The sequence below is a fragment of the Mastacembelus armatus genome, chromosome 9 (genome assembly GCF_900324485.2).
Source record: "Mastacembelus armatus chromosome 9, fMasArm1.2, whole genome shotgun sequence".
NCBI lineage: Eukaryota > Metazoa > Chordata > Actinopteri > Synbranchiformes > Mastacembelidae > Mastacembelus > Mastacembelus armatus.
This window is the reverse complement of record NC_046641.1, coordinates 17,033,700-17,059,765: the sequence shown is the minus strand read 5'-3', so window position 1 is coordinate 17,059,765 and position 26,066 is coordinate 17,033,700. Positions and strand designations below refer to the sequence as shown.

At 37.8% G+C, this 26,066-nt stretch overlaps 1 protein-coding gene across 1 annotated transcript in view; it reads left to right on the top strand.

Moving 5' to 3' along the window:
* grid2 (glutamate receptor, ionotropic, delta 2) overlaps positions 1 to 26,066 on the top strand; it is a 403,935-nt gene that overhangs the window by 51,893 nt on the left and 325,976 nt on the right. Inside the window, exon 2 of the mRNA XM_026321818.1 lies at positions 21,519 to 21,674. Coding sequence (XP_026177603.1) covers positions 21,519 to 21,674 — 156 coding nt within the window. The remainder of the gene's footprint in view (positions 1 to 21,518; positions 21,675 to 26,066) is intronic.

Genomic DNA, 26,066 nt, shown 5'->3' with positions numbered 1-26,066 from the left:
CATATTGTATTCTGATTTTATTTTAGCTTTGCACTTCAGAAGGCCTCATTCCACAAACCGTAGCATCTTCCATCTATTTTTCTTCATCTCTCCTGCTGATCCAAGTGCACTCTCTAACACTCATTTGCACAAATACTTTAAAAGGATAAACACTCAAAAGGCACAAACTCAGTCATAGTATCACTTAGAAGTCAATGAAAAGAGGGTTTTTATAAGAAGCTCTCATCAAAAATAGGACAGTTTAGTACCAAAGATTAATAACTATGCTCTGAGAAACACACTGGTTGGCCACCTGGTGTGCAACCTGTGAAGTACAGTAAGTAGAAGAGCAACTGTCAATCATGTATCATTGTGTTAACTATGGGTTTGAATCTATTTTAGTATTTCTGTAAGGAGATTTTCATTACAGCAGACATCAACTTGAACACTACGACAATAAGATTTTCAGGGAAGCAAAGTAAAGGGCTTTTTATATCAAATCTGAGGATTATGTATAGATTACATATGTATTTAGTTTTTAATCCACATTCTGTAGATTTATTGAAAATCCAGTTTAGAGAAAACCTGTTATGAAGTAGCTTATACTGTAGACAGTTTTTAGATTCTGAAAGGAGAAATGCTGACATCTGAGGTGACAAGCAAAAGGAGTGACTGGGATGGCAAGAGAAGGAGAACAGCAACACAGGGTATAGGGTTAGCTACAGAAATACTGAAGTGAATAAGACACATTTTGAAGGTTCACCAAAAGGGTAGAAGGGAGAGCAAAATATGTGTCTGACACAAAATCTGTCTACTTGTCACACAAGGTCTGGCCTCCTTTAACCCCTGCACTGCCTTAGTGATGCAAATTGAAAAAGAAGGCCAAATATGATTTTAGCACTCGCTTTAACATGCGTCCCAGCCCAGTTCTGTCTCAGCCTTGTGTTAAAAATGAGTGAAGGACAGTGAGAGAGGAGAGCTGAGTAGATGCAGACAGGAAGAAATTGGGAGATTGAGAAAAGGAAGCTGCCAGAAAGTCGCACTCTATGACTAGGAACAGGGTAAAACCGGGCTGAGGAGTGAAAAGAACTAACTGAGATGGAAAGGAAAAGTGAGAAACAGAGCAGTGGAGTTTGAGAAGTTCACATTATTGTGGCAAGCTAAAAGTCTTTATACACGTGTACCCAGCTGCAGAGAATAGTTAAACCTTGCCACCACTCTTGGTGGCAATATGTCAAACCCAGTCTACTTATGCCATTGGAAATGTACTTAGAAGCCATTTTAAGCTGAAACAGCAGCTACTGTAGATCACAACACAGTAAATTTCTTAAAAGGGCATAAGGGAGGTCTCAAATCAATGCCGCATAAATTGACCACTAGCTGACATGCAAAGAGTTTTAAAATGCTCTGTGTGAGAACTTTTTCATTGAAAAAAAAAAAGATGTTATTTACAGGGTATAATTTAAGCAATTTAAGACCTTACATAATTGTCTATTCTGATTTACAGTGTGCTCATTTTTACCAATTATGAGCAGGAAGTGTATTTTTTTGTTTGCAGTGTACACACTGATCTGTAAGCACTGTGGAGCACATTCTTGTTATAGCAATTTGCATCAAAAGCCCTACATACTGCAGCTGTCAATTCTGACCTTGTGTTACCAGTGCTGCCATTGTGCTTAATCCCTGTGTGTCAGGTAGAAAGAATATTTTGACTTGAGATATTATCTACTGTATTCACGCTTTGCCTAAAACATATATCCTAGTAAATTATTTCTCTAAATTAGATGATATTCTCATTATGTGGACAATTGCATATTCAATTTATTAAAAGAATGTAAATAACTGCAGATGCAAATAATTACATAAGAAAGCCTTGGTTTATGTGTCTTCATTTTAACATCTTTGTCTTTAAAAGCAGATCTTTGGTCATATTTGGGCTTTAAAGTTAAAGACAGGAGCAATGACATGGATAAAACAAATGTAATTTGCAAGCATTGCCATGTTCCAGTATGGCATTCAGGCAACACGACCAACTTGCAGGTACAGTGGGTACGGAAAGTATTCAGACCCCTTTAAATTTTTCACTCTTTGTGTCATTGCAGCCATTTGCCAAAATCAAAAAAGTTCATTTTATTTCTCATTAATGTACACTCAGCACCCCATCTTGACAGAAAGAAACAGAAATGTAGAAATTTCTGCAAATTTATTAAAAAAGAAAAACTGAAATATCACATGGTCATAAATATTCAGAACCTTTGCAGTGACACTCATATTTAACTCACATGCTGTCCATTTCTTCTGATCCTCCTTGAGATGGTTCTGCTCCTTCATTGGAGTCCAGCTGTGTTTAATTAAACTGATTGGACTTGATTAGGAAAGGCACACACCTGTCTATATAAGACCTTACAGCTCACAGTGCATGTCAGAGCAAATGAGAATCATGAGGTCGAAGGAACTGCCCAAGGAGCTCAGAGAGAGAATTGTGGCAAGGCACAGATCTGGCCAAGGTTACAAAAGAATTTCTGCAGCACTCAAGGTTCCTAAGAGCACAGTGGCCTCCATAATCCTCAAATGGAAAAAGTTTGGGACAACCAGAACTCTTCCTAGACCTGGCCGTCCAGCCAAACTGAGCAATCGTGGGAGAAGAACCTTGGTGAGAGAGGTAAAGAAGAACCCAAAGATCACTGTGGCTGAGCTCCAGAGATGCAGTAGGGAGAAGGGAGAAAGTTCCACAAAGTCAACTATCACTGCAGCCCTCCCCCAGTCGGGGCATTATGGCAGAGTGGCCCGACGGAAGCCTCTCCTCAGTGCAAGACACATGAAAGCCCGCACAGAGTTTGCCAAAAAACACACGAAGGACTCCCAGACTATGAGAAATAAGATTCTCTGGTCTGATGAGACCAAGATTGAACTTTTTGGCGTTAATTCTAAGTGGTATGTGTGGAGAAAACCAGGCACTGCTCATCACCTGCCCAATACAATCCCTACAGTGAAACATGGTGGTGGGAGCATCATGTTGTGGGGGTGTTTTTCAGCTGCAGGGACAGGACGACTGGTTGCAATTGAAGGAAAGATGAATGCGGCCAAGTACAGAGATATCCTGGAAGAAAACCTCTTCCAGAGTGCTCAGGACCTCAGACTGGGCCTAAGGTTCACCTTTTAACAGGACCATGACCCTAAGCACACAGTTAAAATAACAAAGCAGTGGCTTCGGAACAACTCTGTGACCGTTCTTGATTGGCCCAGCCAGAGCCCTGACCTAAACCCAATTGAGCATCTCTGGAGAGACCTGAAAATGGCTGTCCACCAACGTTCACCATCCAACCTGACAGAACTGGAGATGATCTGCAAGGAAGAATGGCAGAGGATCCCCAAATCCAGGTGTAAAAAACTTGTTGCATCATTCCCAAGAAGACTCATGGCTGTACTAGCTCAAAAGGATGCTTCTACTCAATACTGAGCACAGGGTCTGAATACTTACGACCATGTGATATTTTTCTTTTTTAATAAATTTGCAGAAATTTCTACATTTCTGTTTCTTTCTGTCAAGATGGGGTGCTGAGTGTACATTAATGAGAAATAAAATGAACTTTTTTGATTTTGGCAAATGGCTGCAATGACACAAAGAGTGAAAAATTTAAAGGGGTCTGAATACTTTCCGTACCCACTGTACATCTACACGACATTACGCTGAAAATTTACCAGCACCGCCGCCACAGAACCTATTGAGCCACCTACAAGCAAACCCCTACCTTAGCATGTGCACAGAAGATTACAGATACCGGGATGCATTTTTTCATCTCCCAAGATCTGCACCCTGGAAAACCCAGGCTTAATGGTGACCACGACAAAACCACTTTATGTTAATCTAACTCACAGACACATAACAGATGTAGCAGTACATGAGCTTCATGTTTATCTTAACAGAGTGGGAAATGTAGTTTTTCTCATGAGCTGCTATGGTTTAATTTACTGAAGTTACCAAATTGTAAGCTGTGAGTCAGTGTGAGCACTTGGCGTCGTTAGACATAATCATTCAGGACTTCAATGTAAACAAACCCATTTTAGATAACAATTAGCCCTTCAATCGTGGGTCTGTGTAATAGCAGTTTCTATTACATTGTATATTATATAATCAACAACTGCTGCCTACCTTCCACCAAATATAAGCCCAGTGCGATCATGACTAAGCCCCAAATAATTTCAGTTGCTAAAAACCCCCCTGAGTGTGAGTCTAGTAAGGAATACTGGACACCCCTTTTTGTTATTTTCTGGAGCAGCAAATTCTATATTTTAGTTCAGTAACGTAAGATTTTAACACAACTGACTGACTGTAATATTCTGTGTAGGAGCTGAGGCTTAAGGCATTTTTTCATGTTATAGTGAATTTGAATGCAAAAACATTGACATGCACTTAATTTTCATGGCCATAGTGTATGAGAATTATGCACTGAAACTATGCACTGATGAATTATCAAAATAGTTTGTCAATTCTGTTACTAATATAACTCTATCCAGCGTATTATTATGCCTGCATATTAATATATAAGATTATGTCAGTGGTACACAGCACTATTTTTTAAAATTTGGAGTAATGGATGTTGAGTACTACAATATATGGCATTATATATTGTTATCATATTGGTATCATATTGAATCGTATCGTACCGCATTGTACCGAGGTACGTACTGTATCGTGGTGTTGTCAATGATACCCAGCCCCTTTATCATGACCACATAGCAGCTCTTGCACACCACACTCACATGTACGCAGCACATTCACAACTAAGGTTATTACTGGACTGGCAACAATATTCCGCGTGAGCACCCTCAGCCATTTAAATACACAGTTGGATGGAATAGAGAGGATGGTGGAGAATTAATGTGTGTTGCTCTTGTTACAGATGTACTTGACACCTGATTCAATAACAGAAAGCAAACTAAACAACCTAAAAAAAAAGCTCTGGTTCCAGTGTAGGCTAGCTTGCAGTTCCACACCTAAATAAACACAGCAGCAATATGTGATTTGGATTTAAAATGCATCGTTAACAACTCACATGGCAACTATGCAGAAAGGCATACTTCTCTGATCTTTAAGGCTTTTTTTTTTTCTTTTTGATTTTTCAAATGTACATCAGACATATTTTTTCCCACAATTGTCAATTAAATACTAAATACAGTCTTTCAAAAGCTTTGATTCTGTAGAGTAGCTAATCAGACACACGTTACCTGCATGTTTTATGTGGTATGTCTGTGTTGGTTTAGAAGTGTATATCATGTATTTACAAATATGTGAGTGTACACAGTTCACCAGAACTGTAGATTCTCTGCAACTATTTTTGCATCGTCTTTAAAAATATTGGGACTGAAAGGAAATACACTAAAACCTATGCAGAGTGTCATTAGATGGCAAGTTCTTAGCCACTCAATTCATCCATGTGCTGATAGACAGTTAACTTCAATGCCCCCTGCCTTAGCACTAAATCTCAACAGCAAGTAATGTGTCCAGGTCGTCCAAGATTGTGCAGACAATCAATACTGAGATTAAACTAGATAGGCATTGGGAATTTGGTCATTACACTTTTGTGATAGACCTTAAATACTCGATTGCCCTGGCTTTAAGTGCTGCATTACCAATTATTAAAATGACTATTTATTTTACTTTTATGCAAAAAACTGACTGAAATGAACAAATCTGATAATATAGAGAAACATCAATGCTGCAAACATCTAAACTGTTTTGTATGTTTTGCTCGTATGCCTCAGTGTGGAAAATGTCATGGATAGAGTTGAGCATTGGGGCTTTGCTCAAAGGCATTTTTGAGCGTTATGTACTAATTTTTCAGAATGACATTTTCACTGTAGGTGAATCACTGAGGGGCTACAACCAGCCCTTAAGAGGAACCACTGTACACAGATCTATTCCACTCTTACTGTATGTTCTCTGCAGCACATGTTCCCTCAAGTGAAGAAAGACATTTACTCTCATCTTTCTCTCCAGGCTTTCCCTTCCTTTTCGTGCTTTGCCTTTCTCTCTGCTCCATCTTTACCTCCCACTTTTTTGCACTGTGCTTCACCAGCAACACTTGCTCATTGACAGATGCTGTAGGAAGAGAAATGAAGAAAAGCAACTATGAATTATGAGTTTCTTGCCTGTGTCATGTGCTTCCTGGGTCACAAGTTGTTTTTTGTCATCTTTCAGGAGACCAACAGAGAAATTTCTCTCTGGCAATTGCCCTGTCGTCCACTCTCATCTCTCACTTCTTTTGTTCTCTTGTCCTCTCATTTGATCTTCACTCTGCTTTTTCCTCTTCATCTTTTCTTGGTTATCTGTTCCTTCCACACCAGGTGGTGCCTTGCCACCATCATGTGCTAGACCTTCACCCTGTAAGAAACAGTTTGTGGAATTTATGAGCAGTTGATGGTTTAGTTTGGAACTTGATTACCCACTATACTTATCAATTCCTCTGGTTAATAACCAGTGGTACCTACTGTTCTGTTGAAATCTCATTCTCGGTGGAAATGGCCATGTCTGTAGGGACCTGCTGCAGATAGACTTGAACACTTTGTCCTTTACAGTTTAATTAAATATGTGATATTGATGCCTTGGTTTTCTAATCCTTCAATTAGTCACTAATGCCTTTAATTGGAATTACATTTCATATAGACAGCCAAGGAGAGGAAGTGAGGGTAGACATTGGTTTTCTGTTATAAAAGCTGCTGTTGTTGCACATGTTGCACAGCTTTGTTAAGAAAATTCCCAAAAGCCAATCAAAGTGATGTATACAACATAATTAACGAAATATCCTTTACAGCTTGGCAACATTAGTAGAAAGGTAGATATGAGGTATGGACTAGGAGCAACATGGCTCAGGTTTTACTGGTCACATAGACTTTCTTGGCATAATATGTATATTTAATTTTTGATTGTTGACTCACAAACTGCTTTTCTAGCATAATAATGAGACTTTCTGTACTGACGATGTGGGCAAGAAAGAGGCAAAGAAAAGAAAATAAGTTTCCAGCTATTCAAATTATTAAGAAACAATTCTACATGTGACTGATTTTGAATTTCTTAAGAGCATAATAGCTGATTATTTTAAGAGCACTTGTAAGATACTAAATTATATATGTTGAAAAAATGCAGCTCAAGAGGTTTGTTTAGATTAATTAATTTACAGGTTCACAAATACTAATTTCCTTAACCCTAACCCATGTTCTTTATATGTGTTTGGACCTGGTTCAGAAATAATTTTGGAGGTTCAGTCCTGTAAGAATAAGTAACCAAATACTGAGGGATTTTAACCCCTGTCTTTGTTCAAAGATGATCTTTGAGGCTGGATTTGGATGACTTTTGACCTGCTTCTTCTTGGTACCTCTGTAATAAAGGTACAAAGGTATCTAATACATTTTCATAGTCCTAGATGTTTACAGTCACAATGACAAGTATTAAGTTTTGGTTAGAGTTTAAGTTTAGAAAATGTGTTAATATTAGCCCAGTTTATGGCCTGTGTTGTCTCAAACACAGTTTGCATTGTGCCAGTTCTTTCAGGGTGGCCATAAACCCTAAACTTGGCTGGTTGTGTGTCTTCCTGTTTTAAATTCTCCCTGTAAAGATACAAAAATATGATATAAACTGTTCCAACTTTTTACTGGTAGTGTATGAATAAAACAGCAGTATTTTAAGCACTGAATGGAGGTCTTCTTGTTGATAAAACATCTCTAGGAAACTGTGCTTCTAATCTTACATTTGGTAAAGAAAGCAGTATCTTACAGCAATATGATATACATAGCACCAGAGTGATGACTGATCGCTTCAACACTCCCTGAAATTGAAAAGACAAGATGTGCAGTCCCTTTTGCTTAGAGGTTAGATAAGGCTTTCTGTCCACTATGGGATGGTGGGGTGGCAACATTACACTAGAATTTACAAAACTTTACTCATCAGTTCATTATTGCTATTTTAGGAATTTTATTTAAGATATTTGTTATTCATCAGCTTTGGGGTTGCTGTCAATTAACATCAAAGACTATAATTTAACTACTCTAACTGGCTCACAGAGTCCCGTCAAACCACATGCTTTTCCACAACGTATTCTGGGTTTAGATGGACACAAAGTAAAGTGATTCCACAGCTTTACCATTAGCATGTCCAGCTCTTGTAACCATCTTTGCCATCTCTTAACAAGATAAGTTCAAGGAGTATCATCTATACTAGATTTCAAGGTGCTCCTATGCCAAGGAATTATCAAAAAAAAAAAAAAAAAAAAAATAGAAGACCTGGACTCAAAACAGATTAGTAAAACAGACTGGAATTTCAAATGCAAACTTCCTGGACTAATTTACATGTGGTCCATAACAGATTGCCTTAGAAATCCATTAATCTTCAAATGAATATGCTTCTAACATAATTCTGATGATTGTTGCTGAAACAGGGTGCTTTTTTTTTTGCCTTCTCTCTCGGCTTACAGTGGCTATTTTTATTTAAGGGACTGGCTTGCAGAAAGAGCAGTGTGTATCGCGTTATCCATTATCATCTCCTAAATTATGAAATAGAGAATTTTAGGGTTTAGCTGTATTACTCTCATATACAAAATGTTGATAACTTACCAACTAACACATTTTTATTCATAACCTGATTTGTTTTTTTTGCACCAATACATCAATGAGCTCCCTCTACAGAGTTAAAGCTGCTAAACTGAATGCACTGTTGAAATCCATGCACAGACAATGACATGCAGTGTTACTCCTGTTCTGTGCAATGTTTAATTGCATGTTCAAATATGTGTTTCTTACACAGCATTTCCATAAATAGTTCTCTAAAAGCAGTTCTATGCAACATCCTGCCGACAGCATGAGTTCACCATTTTTCCTGTCATCTGTAGTAGCCAGAGATTTACTGTGTTATCATTTAAGTAGTCCACTCTACAACTGTTTTAGTCAAGTAAAAATCTCAAAGGCCTAGACTGTAAAACATTGTAATGTCTGTATCTTGCCTAGATTTGGCTTGTAAATACAAGTCTAAAAGTGCTGTTTTCTCTAAAGGCCTGGTCAGTAGAGTCTCTTATTTGTCACCTCCATTTGAAATACACCTCTTTGTGATATGGTTACTTACAGTGCTATAAGTTTCTATGAAACCTAAACACACCCAAATACATAAATGCACACACAGACGTGCATCCTGCCACCTATATCCTCATGCACTCCACTCTGTGAATATTGGATCCTGAGGGCCACCCACCTTACTGCAGTGATGAATAAAACAACAGCCACTTGGAGCAGTGCATGTGCATGGGGATAGGTTCTGCTGACATGTTGGCTTTTAAATGAACTCGTTTGGCTGGCAGTGTGGCAGTTTCTGGGTCTGGCTAATGCGATTGCTTCTGCTCGCAATTGTGTCTGCATGCATACATGATAACCTGAAAAAAAAATATCACCTGAAAAGAACCAGAAACAGCAAATCATGATCACTGTTATGAGAAGCAAGACTCACAAAGACAAAGGCATGTTACAGCTTTTCTGTAGCATTTGTGATCGATACATTTTCAATACACCATGTATAGTTTTGTTCATCGTAATTTACCTTCATAAGCACCACAGGTTATTACTTTAAACCTGAAAAAGAACAAGTGACTAAGTGAGCTTTTAGAGCCCCAGTACCACAATACAAAATAAAGATGACAAAACAAAACAACAGCCCTTTGAACAGAGATTTTGCCTTTTCCTACAAATTTAGCCCCTCCTCCTCCTCTCCACATCCGGATACATAACCACTTTCCTTACAGGCTTTTCCCAAAGGAAAAACACATTCATAAAAGTGTCTGAACACACACAGACCTCCTGGTACACATTATACAAAAGGAAAGGACAAAACAAAAACTATAGCAAAGGCATTTGTATTTGTGAACCAGATATCAATATTCTGCGTTCTTCAAGCCTTAAGGGAGAAGGCCAGCAAGTGTGTTAGCAAAAAAAGAAATAAAAATTCAGCTGGGTATGTTGGCCGCTTGTGGGCTTGTGTCACACCAGTAACAGAAAATCTCACCTGGGCCAAGGAATTTTAAAAGGTAATCAGAGGGCTCCAGTAATGGTGAAAATGATTTGAAGATCCATATAATATGATCTTGATTTAACAGCAAAGTGATATCTCTTAGCTGCAGGGTAAGGCTGAATTAAATTCTCCTTTGAACAATCAGAGACAACAGCTGGGACACTAATGTGTGGCAGTAACTGAAATATCATCTGGGGAAAAGGGGGAGGGGGATCATCTTAGGTGCAAAACTTAAAAATCCTCAAAGAAGGTTTGAGAAAACATCAAGTTGCAAAGGGATCTGTTAAAGTACATTTGTCATACCGAGTTTTACTTCAGAACCAAATGAGAAAAGTTTTAGTTTAATTGAGCTATGAACAAGGTCAGTGATTTTCTCTGTGCTGTATTCCCTGTATTTTCACCTAATAATCCAAATTTTCCACAAAAAAACATAATGGCTGGAGCTAAGTTTGGAGATGGTTTTTGAAATAAGAAATGCACACAGACAAAAAAGCTAAACAAGGATCTGGGCTCCTCGACATCACAGTGAATACACAGAATTTGTTACTGCTTTTGTGTCTGTGTATGGAATGTGGGAAAAATAACCAAAAAATGAAAACTCACTGGCCTTAAACTTTAATTTAAATAATGTTCAGCCTTAGACAGAAGTCGATTCCTCCTTAAACCATCCCAGAATTCCCAAGAGAAAGTTGTAGTTCATTTTCCCAATCATGTTTTATCTAATATGTTGCTGAGTTATTTGACATGAGCAATAAATGTAAGAGAAATAACTGCTCTTTAGAGTTTTGACCTTGAGTTTAAAGTTAGCAGCTGAGGGAGATGTAAAAAGGGAAATAAGCGGAACCTTGGAAATATCAAGTAAAAAATGTCTGATTTGTTTAGGTCTAAACATTCATGTTAGTTAATCAAAACTGCTACATATGTCATTTTGTCAGTCTTTGAGCCAATGAAGACCTTTACTAGCCAAGACAGAGAATCTGGAATCTGTTTCAGGCTGTGATAATAGGTGGTTGTTATTAAAACAGGCTAATTAAGGGAAACGGGACCACTTCACCCATATTGTAATCTGACCCCAAATGTTTATTATCTATCCATTCTGTGTTTATTGAGACATATGTCTTGTCTCTGTAATGAATAACTCGCATTATTTGGAATATCATTATTACCACTTAACCTAGTTCTCCCTAGTGTCAGTGCAAGTGTATGTGTGAGTGCATGTGAAGGATTGCAGATGGAGGACCATTATAATACACTTTTTTCCTTTTTATCTGACTGAATGGTGTGTGTGTGTGTGTGTGTGTGTGTGCGTGCGCGTGCGTGGGTCTCTGTGTGTGTGTGTGTTAGTGATGAGTAAGAGTGAGATGGGTGCATCTTTGGAACAGAAGGTGTTCCATAGGGGTAGTAGTGTACTGAGAAACCTTAAGGGAAACAGCACAGGGAGATACAGAAAGAGGATGATGTACTAAGATAGAAGAATAGTGGGGGTGGATAGGAGAGAAACTGTGTCAGGTAGAAAGAGAGAGAAAGATAAATGGATAGATAGACAGAGAGAGACAGAGAAAGTGATGGAGGTGGAATGAGGACAACAGGAGTGGTACTTATCTGCTTTACTGTGTGTGGGTGGGTGGGTGGATGGATGGTAAAAGAAAAAAAGAACAAATTACTAAGACAGAGTTAATGAAAGAGAAATAAGTAGATAAGACACACTTGGTGCATTACTGAGGATGCATTAGTATTGCTATATTGATCATAGGTTGTTTAGTGGTTATTTAGAGCCAGCACATCTACCACATTCGAAGAGGTGTGTTTAAGAATGAAAAATACCCTTGTGCCTTTGTGTTAGTGTATGTGTGTGCCTTTACACAAATTTGTAGTTTCTTTTCTTGCATTCGCAACTGATCTCATGCTTGTGTGTATTTCTGTATGCACAGTTTTACACCACAGTAAAGCCAATAGCTATGGTGCTTTTATCTGGAAATGCTAGCTCCTACAGAGGAGCATGGCTGCATCAAAATCACTAAAGACGGGAAAGAGGACTATTTAGCTACAGAACTGCTTGAGTAATGATGGACAAAACCCCCGCCAGAATCTGTGATAAGTGTAGAGGGCAAGGAGGACAGGAAGGAAGAGCAAACTGGGCTGAAAAAAAGTCAGCAGGTGAGGAGACGAAAGGGATAAGATGAAATTAAGGAAGCAAAGGAAGAATGTGATAGGTGAGAGCAAAATGAGGAACACAAATGTATTAAATGAGAGAGTAAGAGTGCCAGAGGATATCTGGAAAAAAGGGTGTGTGACTATATGGAGGAAACAGAGGACATATCTGTGATGGAATAATAAAAACGAGGAGAGAGAAGAGCAGAGGGATTGTGTGTAGGAATTAGAGAAATGTATGAAGAGAGCAGTAGGATAGAGATGAACTCTGGCAAGAGAAAGAGACAAAGGGGAGGAGAGTTGAGAAGTTTTGGAGCTATAAATATAGGGAACTTAGAAGAGCATAGGATTTGATTGCATGGAATTGAAGTGGACCACAGAAGGAATATGAAAGTCTGATGATGCTGAAGACATGCAGTTTGCAGGGAGGAAGGGCAAGAGAGGAGGATCCTACAAAATCCATTCCTCCCTGAAATATTATATGACATTTATGATGTGTACAAATCTGGAGCTGCTTACCAGTGCTTCAGGCAAAATCCTCCCAAATGTTCGTCATTTATCAGTGTGAGCTTAAACACTCAAGGTGCTTGAAAGACTGTCTTCTTGCTTCAAAAGCAGATTTGAAGTTTCAGTTCTCATATGGTTTAATATTTTTACACTTTTAACTCAATGAAAGAGTAACACTTTTTTACTCTTCATTCATTTTATTCCTGCCCTCTGTCTTTTTCTCATCAGTCTTCTTCACTGTTTTTAATATCCTCTTTCAGTGTTACTGCACAAACACAATTCTCTGACATTGTTAAAGGAATATCACATTTTCCCTTGTTGAAGCCCATTTTATATTACTGTGCACTATTTCCCCAGGTTTGGCATCTCCCTATATTTTTTTCCATTGGTTACAGCTCATTATGACAAAATAGCAAGGGGTGGGGGGCAGTTTAACCTATATTTACGTGGCTTCTAATACAGTTAATGTATGTTATAGTTGCATTATATTAACGATTTTAATTGTATTGCCATACAAAGACAATATGTCTTTTACAGATGAAACTAAAGATGAAAGTGTTGTGATGGATTACATATTTTTCCAAGTTGATTTTAATCATTTTTGAACATATCTCAACAGAGTGGTTGCCAGACAGCTAGAACAAATCAATCTCTCCAACAAAAGCACCAAAAAGCTAAGCTTTGAAAAAAAAGGTCCAGTGATATGTATTTTTGTTTTAATTGCTATAAAATCACAAAAGCACCAGTATGGTTCTTTAGAGATACGTTTCATCATTCTTAATTGAGTCTGTCACTTTTAAAAAGTAACGAGAGAGTTAGAGAGGATGAGGGCAGAGAGCAGGGATAGTGAGTAAGAGTGATGCTTAGGGAGATGACAATATAAAGGGAAGGTTGTACAAAAGAAGGAGATGGGCTGAGTTGAGGAGCAAAAGGGAGAGCGACTGAGATAAATGAGCACAGAAAGGGAAAAGGGTATAAAGGTAACAGGGGCATGGCAAAGGAGTGATGGAGAGGTGGAACAGAACTATAAAGCAGAACAAAGAATGGGGTAAGCTGGTTATATTAAAGTGTAGAGGATAGAAGTCAGAGAAAGAAGTCAGGAAAACATGTTAAAGCTGAAGCAGGAATGAGAATGAGGAAGGAAGGAAGGAAGGAAGGAGGGGGTTGCTTGAACATTAGCGCTGCAAAGCAATACATTATATATTTTTATGCAACATGTTGAAGACCAGCAAAACACAGCACACATGGGTATACACAGGTACACTGAATAGACTGTGTTTTAGTTCATTCAAGATGTGCAGTTCTCTCACCCTAATTATCATTTATTTATACCTTGGCCAGGGTTTAGATATGCTCTAATGTCTGGCTCTCAGCCAGCAGCTCTACTGTTTTAAGATCCCAGCAAAGTTTGGCTGGACTGTAGCTGAGTCAGCTGTGGCGTGCAAACCTGGCATGGAAAACTGACCAACCTGGCCAAAACTGGCCAAGAGCTGACATGAAGGGGCTGACATGAAGAGAAACACTAAAAGAAAAATGGTGCTTTGTCCACTTTTTACTTAGCCGGATGTGCACTCGGACTGAATCTAAATGTTCCTTAGATGAAATGGTTATTTCCAAATTGTATTCAGCTTGCTGGCTAATGAATGGAGACACAAAACAAATTCCCCACCTACTCGGAATATATTTATTTGTGTGGGAGGAAGCAGAGCCCCGTAGGGCTCTCTAAAGGAAAGAAACAGGCTGTGTTGTCTACACAAGGTGAGGGGACAAGGTAGGGCAGAGTGAGTGACATGGCAGATATAGCAAAAACCTTGGCATAGCTTTGTCTAACAAAAGACTTATAGTGCTGCTGAACTATGATTACAAATTCTCTTAGCTGCTCGCCTCCTTAACGATAGAGCAAATTAATTTACACGCCTATAATGGAAGTGAGGTGAGGGAGAAAATGTAATGAAAAATGTTGGAGAGTGATTTCATAGATTTGCACAAATTTCTACTTTAATACATGAGGTTAAACCAGAATCTCTCTCTCACTCACACACGCACACACACACACACACACACACACACACACACACACACACACACACACACACACACACACACACAGTCTTCTGAGTATTGGTTTCCAGTAATATGGCTTTTAAAAACTCAGTTCTATCATATATTTATTTGCAAAATATGATTGTGTACTATAACATAGATTGTCTATGCATTCAAATCTACAACACACTGAGATACTGTTTATGAACACACTGGTGATCGATTTGTACACGACGTCACTGGTGATCGTCATTGATATATAGCTACTGTTCTTTCTTCATTTCAGATGCAAAATATCACTAATACAGTAGGCCTAAACACACATGATTTCCCACCAACTTACTATTTCATATTTATACACACACTAAATTACATGAACATTGTGCATGCACTGTATGTGTCTTGTGTTAATTCATAAGCTATGTTGTATATAATAGCTCTTTTTATATTTGTTCCTATTATACATCACTGCCTTGCTATGCTCTCTTGTGACCATTAATTTGCCCTCACCATCTACCGCTCACACAGAAACACACACATTAATTCTACACTGTCCTCCCAAGTGTCAAAACGCTCTCCCTTTAGCTCTCACATCACTGCTGTAAATAACAGCCTGTTTGTGTGTCTTCACGTCTGTGTGTGCGTGTGTGTGTGCACCTGTTTGTGTGTGTGTGTGTGTGTGAATGAGAGAAAGAGGGAGAGAGAGTGTGTTTGTGGACATTTGACACCACTGGACAATCACCTCCTCCATTCATCACCACCATCACTCAGTGCTGCTACTACCTTACTTTCATCATCACATTGAGAAGGCAACACTAAGGTCCAGCCTTGTCACAAAACAGCGATACATCACCTGCATGTGTTTCAGGTGTATGTATGTGTGTTTCCCTCCACAGTCATTATCCCTGACGGTCTATCACTGTTTCATTCACATTACTGTCATCAGCTGCAACCTCAGCAACAGGTGTGTCCGTTTGTCTGAGAGACATAGGAATGGTTACTGATGGTGTTTCAGAAAAATGTTACTTACCCATTTAGTGTTGTTTCTGTTAAAAAGAGACAGACACATGTGGAGATAAAGAACAAAAAAGTTTAAGTGAATGAAGGGCAGGCTTAGAGGAAGAGTCAGATGGAGAGGGATTTTGCAGAGCTCATAGCTGTTTTACCTACAAAAGGCAAACAGATGGCAACCTTAAAACTGCCAGTGGAACTGAATTACAAGAAACTAATTTTGTTTTAGCTGTTTAACATCATTTTTCATGACATCATCTGTCCATGTTGGCCCCCGCGTCCTGTTAACATGAAATCATTCTTTCCAATCAAACCCTCACTAACGCTGAAGGATTATCCAGAGAAGGAGCTGGTTTAATTACTGGGTCTTTATAGAGTGTGGGAACATAATAATTCTGCTTTGGATCATGTGCCATCCTAATTTGCTCATTTAATAAAGAAATTGAGCTGTGTTTTGCACATTTGACAATGTGCCTTTGTCTGCCTGAACATCATTATGCAGTTTCATATAGTTAATTCTGTGAATGATTTCCCTTTAAAATGTATAGTAGTATTAAAATGAATGTAAACCTGTTTCTGCTTCCAACTATACAGGACCAACACTTATGAAAAGTGATGGAATAATGTTTTTACTTGTTTTATCACATTTACTTAATAGATTGGCACATATGACATTTGGTACAGATATGTAATCTCCTAGAATGAGTAGAATGACTCCTAACCATGTGGTTACCTTGATAATCTCCTTTTCATTTTACATTTCATGTTGAATGTCTGAACAATCTTGTTGATTCATCAGGACAAAAATATTTTTTGTAACTTATATTACTACAGTGTTATTCCCACCAGTCGTAGCTTTGTTTTATGTCCATTATAAGTGTGCATAGACGCAAAGATGGTGAATACTAGGTGCTAGGTAATATTATTACCAGCTATTAGAAAAAAGTGCTAAGAATTCTCTGTACAGAAGTGTTTTATCACTTTCTTATAATTTCTTTGTCTTAAAAGTTTTAGAATTACTTTGATTACTGTAATTAAATTAAATATAGTTAATAAAAATTATACATTGGTAAAAGCTAACTTAGTGTTGTATTTCAATAAATACAATAAAAGTTTGCAGAATATGGTGCATCAGTTATTTGTGCTTCCTTGTGACAGCACCCTCCCCTAATCATTTTTATTTTACCTCCAGCATTTCTTGTCCATCCCAAGTGTTTTTTGGCATTAAGTAAGCAAACAAGTTATTTATTGCCTATTTATCAGTGTAAGCAGACTAGGAAATGAATACCAAACACTTGAACATTGGCAGGCATTTGATCAATACCTCTCAACCAAACAATTTGAGGTCTCTACTTTTGGATGCTACACCAGAATGACTGCTGTTGTTGATGATGCTATTGTCATGGAAGGGATAAATAGGTTGGTGATTTAGACCTGTTGCCCACACATTTCGTGTGTCTGTGTGTGTGTGTGTGTGCGTGTGTGTGTGTGAGTGAGCATAGGTTTGTGCATCTACATGTTTGTCTGTCCACCCTTGGGATGTTCATGTAAAGCAAAATTCAGTTCAGCTTTTTTTTCATGGTTGATTTGTGTTGCAATGTTTGGCTTTGTGCTCATTATTACATATTGGAGTGGAGGAAGAGACAGCATTTTGTGTATTGTGTGTATATACGCACATCAGCATGTATGGTGTTTATCAGCATGCTGATTATAGCAGACATTCACTTATCTTTCCCCTCAATATACTATACTTGGAATCCTTTCCATCATATAAGATTAACAAAACACACTTTGTTGTATGCATATTTGCCCATATGCATGCATGACCACATTGCCAACATATATTGGCTATATACATAAGAGAAGGAAGAAAATCATATGGAAAATATTACTCCATGATTGTGGTTACTAGAACAAAAACCTTTTGCTTATGAGATATTTCAAAGAAAAAACAAAACAAACCATATAGAAAGAGAGTGCTGTACAATATGCAGCTTTTAACAAATGTCTGGAAGTATGAGTGAGGTTACTATAGCAACTCCATTGTGGAAACTGAGATTAAAGGAGCCATTATTGTGTTTTTTTTTTCTGCTACTCTTATACTCCCCTCTTCTGTCTTCTCTTGACGCATTTGTCCTCTAGGCACAACCTAACATTGTCCTGCCATCCCACAGTATGAGTTTCAAATGTGTACAAGTCCTTCCCCAGCAGTGTCATCTTCAAGATGATTGGAAACACTTTCATATTTTATCTCTAATAGTTAATGGGACTCCGTGTTTCATTCTTTATTGCTTTGTCCTGTTTATCTCACCCCCATCCATAGTGCATGATTATAAAAACAACTAAGACTCAATCAGTGAGAAGGTATTTGCAGTTAACAAATGCAGATGGATCGAATTATGGAAGGATACATATTTCATGAGGCTATTTGATTAAGAGGCAGATAACATATCATTCCTAACTGCCTAAAAGCTGTTGGTTTGGAGTTTGGTGTGTGTGTCTATTTAAAAGCTTTGTTGAAATTAATTGCCCTTCAGAAGTTAAAGAGGTGAAATACTGGAGAGAAAGTGAGATTCAGCTTTGCCAGACTAATGCTGTCCACAAAAGCTTCTGTCAGTTTCACAGTTTAATTACATTATTGTAACCTACACAGGGCATAAGCTACACATTTTTTCAGCTAATTAAGCAGAAAAGGGAGTTTCTCAGACATATCCTTCCCTTTTCACATTAATGTGATGTATGTTTTTTTTTTATTTTTTATTTTTTTTCTCCTCAGGGTGATTTTATCCAAAGTACTGCACAGTGCACTACCAAGACAGCATATTTTCTTCACTGAGTTTGTCCTCTGTGGGGATTCAGAACATAACCTTTGTGGTATTAGCACCAAACTCTACTCATTCAACTACATAAGACCAATTACAGCAACAGTATTCAAAGTATGGTACTGAACTGCCCTCAGACAATGTAGCCTTCCCCTTGTTATTAATGGAATTTGCACTCTCTCTCTCTCTCTCTCCCTCCCCCTCCCTCCCCCCCAACACCACACACACATTTTCATTCCCTGTGGGGACTATAAATTGATTTCATAGAGACTTGCCCTAACCTCACCCATAACCACTACTTGTCTAACCCTAAACCTTACCCTAACTTTAACCCTAACTTTAGACCAAGTTGTCTTTTTAAAATTTCATGATTTATACTGTGGGGGGACGACAAGGATAAATCAGGAGAACTGTCAGTTTGTGATCTGGTTAAGAGCATATAGTTTGTTTCTCAGGAGAAAGAACAAGTTTATTTTTAATCAAAGAAAGAAAATCCCTCTTCAGATTACAAATTACTTCTTAGATGGAAGGTGCCATAGAATATATACGCGTCGTCAGCATAAAAGTGAACAGCACTATTCTTAGGAGGTCATTTATATATAAAATAAAAAGGATTGGACCCAAAATTTACCGTTAAGGCACACCTTTTATTATTTAAAAAAAAAGATAACTTATTACCATCTGCAACTATCGCTTGACGTGATTCACTAAGATAATTTTGGAACCATTTACAAGCATTGCTGTCAAAACCAAGTGATTGAAGTTTTTCAATAAGAAGAGTATGGGGTTTAGATAAGTCTATGAAAGTGCAGCACACAATTCTTTCTTGTCCATTGCACAGACTGTGTCATTAACAAGCACACATGCAGCAGTCACTGCGCTATGTCCGGGTCTGAATCCAGACTGGAGGGAGTTTAAGACAGAGTTTGCAGTTAAAAAATTGGCGTATTTGGACACTGATTCGTTCTCTAATATTTTTACTAGACAAGAAGGTTTGTAAATTGGACGATAATTGTTTGGATTACTGGTTTCATTACCTTTGTGTAATGGTAGAACATAAACAGCTTTCCACACATTAGTGATTTTTTTTTTTAAGACACAAGATTCAATTTAAAAATATGCATCACAGAAAATGCAATGCTTGGAGCAGCTATTTGTAAAAGCCTAGGATCTAATTGATCTGCTCCTACGGCTTTAATTTAAAACAAACAATTAAAAACTTCTTGGACTGATAGTTGCCCCAGGGAAAAATGAACACTTGAATAATTTAGTTTCATGTGCGTTGATTTAATTGGTCTGTCAGTCTGTCAGTCAGTCAGTCAGAGATTCCTGCTGTGATTGGCTGGAAGAACCTCAGAGGGGCGGGGAAACAGTCGGGTGAAAGAAATGAATGGAAACCAGAGGGAGAGTGAGAACAGGTCGCAAAATATTTGAGTCAACGAAGAAAAAAAAGTAGTTTCAGTCGGTTTCAACAGGTAAAATAATTCCAGTTCCTTATTTAACGTTGAGTCGGTGTATGAGTTTTACACAAAAGTGTGTAGAGTTGTTGAAGACATTTAGCTGTTAGCCGCTAAGCTAACGGGAATGACGATGCTAGCAGTAATAGGCGCTAATTAGCTCAGGGCATTAGGTTAACCTCAGTTCCTCCTGTTAGTTTGGGAGATTTATAGATAAGGCCACATATAGACACACAAAGACAACCACACACACTCACACTCACTCCTATGGACAATTTAGAGTCACCAATCAACCCTCCAAATTTTTGGACTGTGGGAGGAAACCCACGGGGAAAACATGCAAACTCCACGCACAAAGGCCTGGTTGCAAACCCACAACCTTCTTGCTGTGAGGCAACAGTGCTAACCACTCAGCTACCATGCTGCCACACACTATACAATATGTGGTTTATTTTCTGGGCAGGGAAACACAGTTAGCAGCGCTTCACTGCATTGGCTTTGACGATTAGTAACCCAGTGGATTCAGGGGATAAACTGGGTTGAAATAAGAGGCTAAAAGGGAAGAAATACAGAAAGATAACACATGGTTAATTGACCAAATCTCTACCACCTATGTTGCTTAATGATTCTGTCTCAGCAACACTGCAGTCTCACATTTATTTTTATGACTAATTCACTGTTGACTAATGGGCACTTTATTTCCTACTACAAATACAGGTACTCACCTTTTCTTCTTTCATTTCCATTTGTACAGCAACCATTTTGGCTAAGTCAGTGAGTGCCCTTGAGCAGTGATTGGCCATCATGGTGATCAATTTCTTCCTCACAGCACTTCTTTCTCAAACTGGGTCCCAGTTCAGAAGTGGTGTACTTTTTTCAGCTCTTCATCTCAGATAACATATTACATGATAGTCATAGGTTTCTGGCAGGCATTCTTAGCTTCAGATATTTCAAGTGATCATCTCATATTTACTGCATGTCTGCTTCAAATGGTCATCAGTCAATGGTAAATATACACTCAAAGTAGACTAGTAAAAACATTCTCTACATAATGGAAACATGGTATAAACACTTCTGTTTGTCCTTGTTAATTACATGAATATTAGGTCATTGTTGAGTGAATATCAATCTTGATGTTGTAAACCTAAGTATTCTGGAACTGGCCTCAGTTCATTACTGTTTTTTACAATTTGTCAGGTGTTTAGCAGGTTTTTGGTGATAAATTTGAAACATTTTACTTTACGACATGTCAAATAACTCTGCAAGCCATAATTTAGGATTCTGTAAAACTAGACCCTCTGGGCCTGAGTAGACGGTTTGCCTGAACACCTATAGTTAGCCCTAGGTTTTCTGAAAAACTTAGCTTCGTGGGATGCATTCTTCAGAGGCCCAAGCCTCTACGTCACTGTATTTCTGTATCTCTGTTTTACATTTTAAAAATTGTCCAATACTGAATAAATCTTTCCTTTTTCTTTCTGGTTCCTTCCTTTCAATTAGGTGCCATCTTTGATGAGTCAGCACGGAAAGATGATGAGGTTTTTCGTCTTGCGGTGGCTGATCTCAATTTGAACAACGAGATATTGGAGACAGAGAAGATAACTGTCTCTGTGGAATTTGTGGATGGGAATAACCCTTTCCAGGCTGTGCAAGAAGGTAGGATGTCAATATTACACTTTTTTGGTGCAAGTCTTGTTTAAGCACAGGTCTGAACAGTTTACTATAGGTTCTTTCAAATGATGGTTAGTCTAGTATAAAAATTGAAAAAAAAAAAACAAACAAACTTGAAATGCACTGAGGCTGTCTGTGCTTTTTCGTTGCCCTCTTTTAGTAAATTAAGAACAGTAAGCCACAAGAAATAAGTTCATGTTAAAAGTTGGTTCAGCATCTCTGTTTAATGTTCCCTAGTTGTTCGTGCATGGCTTGTATGTCCTATGAATTGCCTTGCATCAAACACAAGTTACAGATGAGGATGGGGCAATGTATCATTTATTTTGTCTTCCCTTCTTGTTTTGGTTTACAATGATGTTGACAGCCAGTTCATTTTGTGAAATTGACTCTGGAATATTGTTATATGGTTGTCAAATAGTGATTACACAAGTCTACACGACTCATTTTCATTCATGTGTACATAGATTTGAATATGCCAAAGCATGCCTGTCAAAAAGTTAGCTAATATAGATGTTGATTCGCAACTAAAAACCAACAGGATTTATTGTTTATTGTGCATTTAATTTGAAAGATTCCTGTTTAACAAAGCCTCAGAGGTCAATTTTGATACTTTAATCTGACTAATTAATGAAAACACCTTCAGGTGTAGTGCAGCATTTCATAGTACATACAGTTTTGTTACACATTTAATGAATTGTGAACACTGCATTGTGAACATTTCATTCTTATGAAAAGTAAACATGCTTAAAAGATAGATTTGTGTGAATGGTACTGTGTGGCACTGGAGCATTACAGTGGTCTGGATTTCAGTGCTGTAGGGAAGTCACAAATACACGCTGTTACCATAACATCATATAATATGCAGTAGAAACATGGTCTCTCACAAAAAATATATGCATGTTTAGAATTGCACCAGCAATTGCCCCACTTTTGCCACTTACTAACAGTTTGTAATTCAAAGAAATAATATCTGAAGTGGCTTAAGGAATAAATTTATGGGTTTTAAAATAAGCTTGTATCAGAATTAATTCATTTATTATTAGGTCTGTTTTCCCTACTAGAAGGCATTGTACTCGTATGTAATATGGGTTGATAAACTGATCATTGCCCAAATGACTGCTTTTAGTTAGTTAATTAATTTAGAATAAAAAGGGAATTCACTACAATACAGAAGGGGTGACCAGAGACAAATAGTGTACCAACATATTAGTGTGATATAGCCTCAAATTGTTCATGTGCATTTTTGCTTAATTCCCTTCCTGTGACACAGGATTATGCGATTTTTACAGGGAAACAGTTCAGCTTCAAGTGACTAGCTTTCGATTTATTTAGAGTTAACAAAATGTATTATCTTGTTAAAGCCTTTTTTCAACATTAATGATGATGCACTACAATTTTTCAACCAGTACTGCAAAACCACATAAGCAGCTTTGTGTCATAGCAGGAGTTTTTTTTTTTACAGAATATTTGACTACAATTAATCACCAAGGTAAATGGATGATAAAAAGAGAAATGTTTATTATCACAAATGTGACTGAAACCACCATCTGTCAAATATTTTTGCACTACAGTACCTTGTACAAGAGTTCTGGTGAAACTTGAACAGATTTAAAGAGGCAGCATGAAAAATTACAGATCAATGATTTAATTAACTGATTATCAAATACAAAGTTCCCATTATCAACACCCAGGCACACAGCACATGTAATACTCATACAAACACCCATAGGAAAGAGTAGAGAGAGAGGGGCAGGAGGCTGCATGTCTGTAGTGAATAAGGTTAGCTGAGTGGTTAGCTCACAGAACCTTGTGTGGATGCACTGAATGATTGTGTGTATGTGTGATTGTGCACTGCTAAGAGCCCTGTTAAGGCTGCTGCTTTGATTTAAGAGCTGTGCTGTGTTGTTTGATAGTCAGACTGTAATCCTTTGAAGTCCAAACCTAATGTACTTCTATTATCTGGGTCTGTATGCATATAGGCTAAATGGCAGTGTTTGTTTGTACCTTCTTAATTTGAGGACACGCTGCATCGCAAGGTCTCACTTTGAATATCAAAATTTTGTAAAATAAAGACAGTGAGCACTGAGATCTAACCAGCACTGCATGAGGCAGCATTTGAATGTTTGCTCTTTGACCGAGCAGACGCAGCCGACAGCATGCTCCTGGATCGTTCAGTATATGTCAGTTTCAGTTTTTGTGTGGTATTTTAAGTTGTCATTTGTACTATAACTTCCTGTTTTAAACTTTTTTACGTTTAGGGAAGACTTTGTGGCTTTGAGTGCAATTCATTTGTCAGCAACTTCATGCATCACATTCATAAATGTATACAAGTAAGTCACAACTTGAAACTGCCTGGAGCACTGTCATAGAGGCTAACAGGGACAATCTAACAACATACCACATGTATTAGCAGTACAGGATTACTTGAGGAGAGATAAAATACCATCAATACATTTTGTTTGCTTCAAATTTCGACCAGCTACTTTTCATTAACAAACTGGCTTTGCTTCTCACTTTTTAGCTTTTCCCTTCTCTGACTAATTAAACTCTTACAGGCATCCAAGTCCCTCAGTCTGTTGACTGGTCTGTCCAAATTTGTGGGTGGTACAAGGAATACTTCCCTTTCTTCTTGTTTTGCATCATCCTGTTAGACCACCTCACTCTTTTTTGCCAGTCTGCCTGCTGGTCATTCTGTTTTCCCGTCTGTTTGTATAGTTAGCTGGCTGATGAATTGATTGCATCTTTCCCTATCTGCATGACTATGTGCATATTAATCTAGGTGACACTGCTGACAAATGAATTGTCTTTGTTTCTGCCTCTTTTACGGTTTCAGTCTCTTTGCTTGTTGAGCTTTTTAGCACTGACAAAAGATTTTAAAAGTCAAGATTAAAAAGGTTTAAAAATAAAAAAGCAAATTCTATTTGTAAGTGTATTTAAAGTTTACTGCTGGGGTCAAGTCTAGGCCTAGTGGAATGTCATGTGATGACGCTGACGTGACGGTAAGGGTTAAGGCTAAATTCACATGTATGAAAATATACAGGGGTTGTTTGTGTCTAGTGCTTTAGGTTGTGCTAGCGACATACCAACGCTATAATTAACACAAGATTTACTAAGGTAGTGGGTCATTATGCAATCAACATTGTGAACAAGCTTACAAAATGGCATTAGAATATAATAATGCTGCATAAAAATGCATGTTGCATGTGCTATCTAGTCTACATTGGTGCAGCACTACATTTCGACTGTCCTCTGCTTTCTAAAAAAAAAAAAATCCTTTTAGCCATTAGTCAGTAGTACCATTACACAACCAGAAGTGAGCAATAAAAAATGGCACATCACAATAACCATATCTCTAACAATGCGCACTATATTACAATAGAGCCATTGAAATTTTAATTTAAAAGAGAATTATCTGTTTAACTACTTTAACCAAGTGATTTAATGTGGTCTCTGCCCAGAGGTGTGTGTATGTGTGGTTGTGTGTGTGTACATAATTGTCTCAGGAGTGTGTAAATGGGCTTATATTAAATCACATGCCCTCTCTCCCTCCCTCCATTTCTTCCTCCAGCATGGTACTTCATTGTACTGTAGATCCACTCCTGTCATAATATTTGCATTTCACTCGACACACCCTATCTCCATAGTAACTGTGTTAGACATTATTTAGGGTGCGAGTGGAGCTGTGTGTTGTATGTGTATTTGACTGCATGTCAGTGTGTGCCTGTTAATGTCACAAGTAAAGCAATGAGAATCACATAATCGGATAACAGTCTATGGAAAGGTGGGGCGACGAAGTGGAGAGCAGGAGGAGACCACCGGAGGGAGGGAACTCAATAGTTGTCTCAGCTTATTTTTCATCTGAGCTTAGTGTTGACACACAGGGTGTACAGCAGTATTTACAGTATGCATGCACACAGATTTAAAAAAAAGAGAGAGAAAAAGAAATCCCCAGTGTGCAGCCAGAAAACTACATAGTCATTACAGAGCCTGCCTGTAGCTAAGTACCAGTACATTGTTTGTATATATTATATCTCAATAGAATGTGTGAGTGCACATTAAAATAAAATGCATTTTTTTAAACTATCACCAGCACATATATGAATAATCTCATCATTAGGATTAATTCCCTTGACTATTATAAGTTTCTACAGTATAGAGAGCTACAAAAGCCAGATGTTATTGAAATGATTAGTTGATAAATCATTTTGTCAATCCTAAGAAAATTTATTTTTGTTTTTGATATTCATTCGAAATGCCAACCATTTGTTGTTTCTGGATTGTCAGATGAGATTAATAAATTCATCAAATTGATTAAGTTTCTTGATTAAGTTCAAATTCTATTACATTATGTTTTTAATATATTTGTATGTTGCAGCA